Source organism: Limulus polyphemus, unplaced genomic scaffold (genome assembly GCF_000517525.1).
Source record: "Limulus polyphemus unplaced genomic scaffold, Limulus_polyphemus-2.1.2 Scaffold2289, whole genome shotgun sequence".
Lineage (NCBI taxonomy): Eukaryota > Metazoa > Arthropoda > Merostomata > Xiphosura > Limulidae > Limulus > Limulus polyphemus.
In genome coordinates this window covers 46,708-55,297 of record NW_013667899.1, presented here as the reverse complement: position 1 = coordinate 55,297, position 8,590 = coordinate 46,708, and the positions used below count along the sequence as shown (strand labels likewise).

Genomic DNA, 8,590 nt, shown 5'->3' with positions numbered 1-8,590 from the left:
AAAAAAAAACTCTTACTTAGATAAAATCTTATTTCATTTACCCCAAGGAACATTTTTATTATTATGTTTGTTAACAAAATACAAACTGAAGAAAAGGGAAGAACATTGATATCAAACGAATATGCATCCTCATTTTTTTGTGTGTGTGAAATCTACGCCTTTTAGTCTCAAACTGCCTGTTGTGGTCTTTCTCTTATGTATTGGGTTATGACGTTGTGTGAAAAATATGTACGTGATGGAGAAATATGGATATCATTTTCGAATTCACCGTACAGGAATTACTAGACAATAAAACCATCGCAGACTTGTGTTATCGTAGGGAAAATAGAAAGTCGATACATTTAAAAGCTATTTCTTGTTATAAATTTTTATTCTTTTTTCGGTTCAAATAGAATGATTTGGAAACATATATATATGTATACACGTAGACACTGTATATTTATGTTGTACTTTTAGTTCATATATCGTTATAATGAATATCTTATTTCGAAAGAAAAAAGGGGAGAGTAACAAGAACATTCATATTGTTCGATTCGGACTCAACGAAACGTTCGAAATAAAATTAATATAATAATTACTCTTCAAGAAATGTATTGATACTTAAGTTATCGATGGCACGTAAAATACTTGCAAGCCATTCACATATAAAACTCGTAATGCTAATTTTGACACCTGGAACGACAGAGCCATATTTTTGACTACAAGTTCATTAGTTTAGCAACTTGAGACAAATATAGAGAATTTTATTACAATCACCATTCACGTATATTCTGTACACAGACGAACTCCAAGTAACAAGTCCACATTGGAGGAGAATATAAATCAAATACTACTGATTTACAGCTGGCCAGTCGTATCTTGCCTTGCCAACATGTGAGCTTCTTCTCTATACTCAGCTTCTTACTTTTAGTCCGTTTTTGTTAAATTACAACCAGTTTAGTAATTCATCTAGATCTTGGTTGAATACATTATAGGACACTAGTAACTTATATTATACACGTAAAATATGCCTGTACTCATAAAGAATTGAGTTTGAGTATCGTTTTCTTTTCTCATAAAGTAGCCAAATAATAAAAAGTCACAGATTTATGTCTGTTATCTCCAGAAAATTATTCAACTGTATTACATTTCATACGATAAATCTACATATCTCGGATGCCATTTTGAAACGTTCGTAATGCCAAAATTATTATGCCATAGTGTTGTGTCTTCAGTAACTTTAAAAACGGAAGCCATTCGGATTAAAATAGAGAAATAGAAGAAAATAAAATTTCACAGATTAATTGCAATGTTAAAGCAATATTTACAAACGTAAAGTTAAGGTTTTTCAAATAATGTTTTTACTATATTATTAAAAGTTTTGTGCAACTGTTCAAAAATGGTAATTGTCAGAGTAATATAAAGGAGCTTAGTGTAAATTTATAGATTAATTGATTTTTCAAGCGCAAAGCTGCACAATAGATTAACTGTGCTGTGCTTACTGCTGGGATCTAACCCTGATTTGTAGCGTTATAAGCTTTCAAACTTTCTGGAGCGTCACCGAGGGGTTGAAAAAACAAATTGAACGTGTCAGTTAGTATAACTGAGATGGCACTCTCACCTGACAGTAGCAAGATACAATTGCCATTTTTGGCCTAAGGAAATTTCAAAAATTTACATTATCTAAATTTCAATATCGACAAACACTATTATAGTAACAAGAAAATATTTGTATGCCAGAGGTTCTAAAAGCAAGTAGTCAAAGTGTTAAAAACATATTTCAGGGACAATTTCTTTTAACAGGTAAATGTTGAAGCTACGAGATATAACAGGCAATCAAAAACTAATGGAGTATTTTCTGAATTTTGAGTTTTCTGGAACATACCTAAGTAAATTATATGAAGGTCAAAATCAATCTAGAAAAGCTATCGAACACAGTTAGAAAGTACTATTTCTTGATCATTAGTACCTCATATACAAGCTTACTAGACGAGACTTTTCAATATCATTAACATCAATTAAATCCTATAACAATCCAATAAAGTATATTATTTCAGTCCTCTGGCTATCTAAGCAATATATACACTTGTCAAAACCATATGTAAAATAAAATTCCATAAATACATTAAGCTCTCGAAGAAACCAGTTTCGTTACAAGGTAACAGCATTATTGCCGGCACACAAATATCGAATGCTATCGCTTTTCAACAAATCCAAAAAGAAGGACCTCCATCACTATATTACAATCTCAACATTATTGATGTTCGTCACTTAAAGAAACAAGATCTTTACAGTGATTATATTTCCGTTTATAGGAAGACAGGATGATATCTAACAACATATCACAATTCCAACATTTTTGGTATCACCCCGATCTTAAACACACGCTAGGTAAGCGGTTAAAGGGGACCTCACGCTATTCCAAACAAATCAAAAAGTTTTAACTTTGTTATCGCAGGTGTTTAATCTTCTAAAATAATAGTTTAGCTGTAATTTCAAAAATGTAGTTTTTGGGGGAGGGACAGGTCCCTCTAAAGCACCACCGCTGGCGATTTAATAGATTTCATGATTCGATGACGAGGAACCCACTTTGAGACTAATAATGGTTGGAGACGGCTTGAATGGGTAATGAAGAAAACGTTTAATATAAGTTTAACATAACAGCAAATGTACAACGTTTCGACAAGGTTTTGTCATCATGAGGTACTAATGTTAAACTTATATTAAAGTTTTTCTTCATTACCCATTTAAGCCGTCTCCAACCATTATTAGATTTCATGATGTGATTACCATGTTACTTATGGAATAATATTCTAGTTAGATTTGAATTACGTTAACGCTAACACCTTAAAGAATAAAATTTAATAAATCAACAACCTCAAACCTTCGAGTTTTCCATGCAAGTTCTAAGCAATCGGACACATCTTTGCATCCTAATAAATCTTGTATTATGGTTTTATTTGTCTGTTTTTCGTTTGCAACGTTTCACGTTTTTGAATTAATTGTTAAACTTCAATTGCCCAAATTTGTTTTGGAAATAAGTTCAAAAATTCAACTCTATACAGTTCCAAAGGTGTTAATTTTAATAGCGCTCTTTTCAAGGTTTACCTATTTGAAGTCTACTCACACATATTGATCAGATAATTTAAATATGATTGACTTGCTACAATTGTTACAACCAGTAGTGAATGAGCAAAGAATTGCTAGGTATTCCGGGAACAAAATAAAGCTATCAACGTTTCTTACAAAACATCAAATAACTCTTTTTTTTTTTTGTTTCAGAACCCTCACGTTTTTTTTCCAAGAAAATTACCTGTTTATCTTCAGTAGAAATTTGTATTGATTACACCTTTCTTTCTGATAGTTTGTTAGACAGAAGAGATAAAGCGTTTCTTCATTATATTAAAAAATTAAAAAAACAACATATTTTGATTTTATTAAACTCAGCTGAAGTAATTTGTTTTGATTCATAATTGTAAGTACATTTTATTAAAGTTAAAACGCAAACAATACAGTTAGTGATTTATGCTATGATGATAATTATTGAAAAAAAAACTAGTAACAGATACTATCTTAGAGACAAAAATAACGATGTATTTTACCTGCTGAAAAGACTGGCTAAGTTGTTGTTGCATCTGCGAGAATTGTTGATGCTGATGCTGTGACGTCACGTGAGCTTGGCTGGGGGACGGTACCTCCTTTCTTCCTGGGGAAGGGGAAGAATGACTACTAATGTTTGGGAGCATGGGGACTGGTGTACTGGGTCTCAGTGGTAGTCCCGACGACTGGGATAGGTTGACAGGAGCTCCAGGACCAGGGCAAGGACCGGGACCCGCCCTGCTCGAAGCGGTTAAGGAGTTCATAAGGTGGCTTGGATGGTTTGGGGGCAAGGTGGGCACAAGCGGTGTCTGAAACATGGCTGAAATCAAGAGAGGAAAACATTCCTCAACATGAAAAAAATTGAAGTAATTAATGTAATCTCACGCTGGACAAACATTAAATAAGCATACAGGGTTTTATAGCATGTTATCCAGAAAAGCCTAACGTTATCCACTTTAACCACACCTCAACTCAAATATTCTTCAGTTTCTGATTGCTAACATTGCAAGTGCTGAACAGCTGTTGACTGTTGAGCTCTTCACACACGACGAACATATTCACTTGACAGATACACTTCATATATCACTAAAGTCTTTTACAACTCTGGTGGCGGTACTTGCCACGTACACCATATTCTCCCTTAAGTCACACACAAGCACAGTAGTCATCTCTCCAGATAATAACACATTAGACAATCGTTTCTCCAAATAGTCACACAAGTACACTCAGTATCTCCAAATAGTAACACACAAGTAAAGTCGTCGTTCCAAATAGTAACACTTAAGTACAGTCATCACTCCAAATAGTATTACACAAGTACGGTCTTCTCTTTCCAAATCCTCACAGTCAAGCTTTTCCCCCGTTTTGGTGAGACTTAGCGATAGCACTTCTCGTCTCTTGAAAATTTAAAGTCAAACCTATATTGAAAACATGAAACACATGATAAATCTGTATTTTTCTAAAACCAATGGGAGATATTTCACAACATATATATAATATATGTATGTGTATGTACATATATATATATATATACATACATTCATTTTTCAAACCGGACTTAATTCGTAGAAGAAAAACAAAAAACACACTAGTCATCAAGTGTGTGTAAGGTTACAACTACATGTTTTTTAAAACAAATTAATAATGATTCACTAATATTTGGTTCTTTTCCTAACTGTGGCATTCGATATTGGAAAATACAGTATTTTCTGAAATTGAGCAGATACAAGTATAGCTGTCTCTCTAACTGAAAGTTCAATAATTCGTTCTTGTAAACGGAAACATAAACATATTTATATCTCTCTAGATGCTCACCACAAATATAGTCATTTACCCAAATGTTCACATTCAAATATAGTCATCTCGTTAAATAGTCACATATAAATATAGTCATCTTGTTAAATGGTCCCATACAAATATAGTCATATCTCTAAATGGTCACATATAAATATAGTCATATCTCTAAATGGTTGCATACAGATATAGTCATCTCCCCAAATAGTTACATACAGATACAGTCATATCTCTAAATGGTCCCATACAGATATAGTCAACTCGCTAAATAGTCCCATACAAACAGTCATCTCTCTAAATGGTCACATATAAATATAGTCATCTCCACAAATCGTTACATACAGATATAGTCATCTCTCTAAATGGTCACTAAAAATATACTCATCTCTCCAGATATTTACATATAAATATATTATTTTCTTCACACAGTCATACACACAAATATAACTTCTTTCTAAATGGTTACACATACAATTAAAACCATTTCCCTAGATGGTGACACACAAAAATAACCATCTCCCAAAATGATGACACAAATATAACTACCTCTTTCAATATTCATACACACAAATATAGATGTCACTAAAGGGTCACACCCAAATAGAGTGACCCATCTCCATGATATTTATCACACACAAATACAATCGCTTTTCATCTATAAAATCCATAAAACATTACTTTATCCAATATTTATAAAGTTTAGATTTTGTTTGAATTGTTTCTGACAAGACAAAAATGTAAAGGCTCTATTTTTTATCTTACTCCGGCAAATCAAAAGGCCTTCTGTCTTGATGACAACAAACAAGTAATTTATTGTAAATAATAATAAATTTGTCTTAATGAAAACAAACAAATACAGTCTGATGTGTTAATTATAACAAAAAAAACATAACTTCAGCTGAAGTCACTATTCTCTCGTAAAGATAACAAATAAATACAATTTTCTACCTAAGTCAACACTTATAAATACAGTATTCGCTCGTAATGATAACAAACAAATATGAATTTCTGTCTAAGTCAACACTCATAAATACAATATTCTGTCGTAATTATAACAAACAAATACGATTTTCTGTGTAAGTCACCACTCATAAATACATTATTCTGTCGTAATTATAACAAACAAATACGATTTTCTGTATAAGTCACCACTCATAAATACATATTCTGTCGTAATTATAACAAACAAATACGATTTACTATCTCATTCAACACTCATAAATACATTATTCTGTCGTAATTATAACAAATAAATACGATTTTCTGTGTAAGTCACCATTTATAAATACAGTATTCGCTCGTAATGATAACAAACAAATATGAATTTCTGTATAAGTCACCACTCATAAATACATTATTCTGTTGTAATTATAACAAACAAATACGATTTTCTGTATAAGTCACCACTCATAAATACATTATTCTGTCGTAATTATAACAAACAAATACGATTTTCTGTATCAGTCACCACTTATAAATACAGTATTCGCTCGTAATGATAACAAACAAATATGAATTTCTGTATAAGTCACCACTCATGAATACATTATTGTGTCGTAATGATAACAAACAAATACGATTTTTTACGAACTCAACCCTCATAAATACAGTGTTCTGTCGAATTGATAACAAACATATACGATTTTCTACCTAAATCAACACTCATAAATACAGAATTCATTCGTAATGATAACAAGCAAATACAATTTTCTACCTAAGTCAACACTCATAAATACATTATTATCAGTAATGATAACAAATAAATACGATTTCCCGTCTAAGACACCACTCATAAATTCAGTATTATTTAGTACTGATAAAAAACAAATACGATTTTCAGCCTAAGACAACATATATAAACACCGTTTCCTGTTTTATCGATAAAAAACAAAAACAATTTTCAGCCTAAGGCAACATATATAAACACCGTCTCCTGTCTTATCGATAAAAAACAAAAACAATTTTCAGCCTAAGGCAACATATATAAACACCGTCTCCTGTCTTATTGATAAAAAACAAATACGATTTTCCGCCTAATGCAACATATATAAACACCGTCTCCTGTCTTATCGATAAAAAACAAAAACAATTTTCAGCCTAAGGCAACATATATAAACACCGTCTCCTGTCTTATCGATAAAAAACAAATACGATTTTCCACCTACATCAACACTCATTAATACAGTACTCTCTCGTGGAGATAACAAATAAATACGATTTTTTGTATACGCCACCACTCATAAGCACATTATTCTGTCGTAATGATAATCAATAAATACGATTTTCTACCTAAGTCAACACTCATAAATACAGAATTCTGTTGTAATGATAACAAACAAATACAATTTCCTGTCTAAGACACCACTCATAAATTCGGTATTCTTTAGTACTGATAACAAACAAATACGATTTTCAGCCTAGGCCAACACTGAAAAAATGTAGTATCCTCTCGTAATGATAACACAAAAATACTATTTTCTACCTAAGTCAACACTCATCAATACAGTACTATCTCGTAATGATAACAAATAAATACGATTTACTATCTAATTCAACAATCATAAATATAGTATTATTTCGTAATGACAAGAAACAAATACGATTTACTATCTAAACAAACACTCATAAATACAGAATTCTGTCGTAATTATAGCAAATAAATACGATTTCCTGTCTAAATCACCACTCATAAATTCAGTGTTCTTTGGTAGTGATAACAAACAAATACGATTCTCAGCGTAGGCCAACACTTATAAATATCGTCTCCTGTCTTATCTATAACAAACAAATACGATTCTCAGCGTAGGCCAACACTTATATATATCGTCTCTTGTTTTATCGATAACAAACAAATACGATTCTCAGCGTAGGCCAACACTTATATATATCGTCTCTTGTCTTATCGATAACAAACAAATACGATTCTCAGCGTAGGCCAACACTTATAAATATCGTCTCCTGTCTTATCTATAACAAACAAATACGATTCTCAGCGTAGGCCAACACGTATAAATATCGTCTCTTGTCTTATCGATAACAAACAAATACGATTCTCAGCGTAGGCCAACACTTATATGTATCGTCTCTTGTCTTATCGATAACAAACAAACAATTTTCTGTCTAATATAACAAACTCAAATACAATATTCTGTTGAAATTGCAATTGACATATACATTCTTCTTTTCTAATCATAAGAAATAAATGACATTTTCTGTCTAAATAACTAGAGGAATATTCAGGCTTGTGTTTAAATTACAAAATAATTTTCTCATTCAGTGATTACTTACAGCTATATTATTTTTATAACATCACCCTACCCCCAGTGGCACAGCGGTATGTCTGCGGACTTACACCGTTAGAATCTGGGTTTGATACCCGTGGTGGGCAGAGCACAGATAGCCCATTGTGTAGCTTTGAGCTTTATTACAAACAAATAAACAAACATCACCCCACGTGTGTACTATATTCTGTCCTTGAGTGATAACACATAAATTTGTCCTGTCAAAATCAGACATATTTATAACGACTTTTTTCTTTTACTTCTATAATTAAAGAAATAAGTACTCTTCTCCCGCTAACAATCATGTGTGATATATTCAAAAAATAACCATAAAAATAAATTATACAGTCCAAACGAAACAAACAAACACAACCATCTCACCATTCACATGTACAGTTTACTCACCACATGACAAAACACAAGTAGAATAATATCAT

General features: G+C 31.9%; 1 protein-coding gene across 5 annotated transcripts in view; it reads right to left on the bottom strand.

Annotated features, from left to right (window-relative positions):
- LOC106466523 (NGFI-A-binding protein homolog) overlaps positions 1-8,590 on the bottom strand; it is a 126,775-nt gene that overhangs the window by 93,206 nt on the left and 24,979 nt on the right. For 4 of the 5 annotated variants that reach the window (XM_022394555.1, XM_022394552.1, XM_022394551.1 and 1 more), the window contains exon 3: positions 3,582-3,898. In XM_022394555.1, coding sequence (XP_022250263.1) covers positions 3,582-3,898 — 317 coding nt within the window. Of the gene's footprint in view, positions 1-3,581; positions 4,497-8,590 lie in introns of all 5 variants that reach the window. The other variant, XM_022394554.1, reaches the window with a different exon arrangement.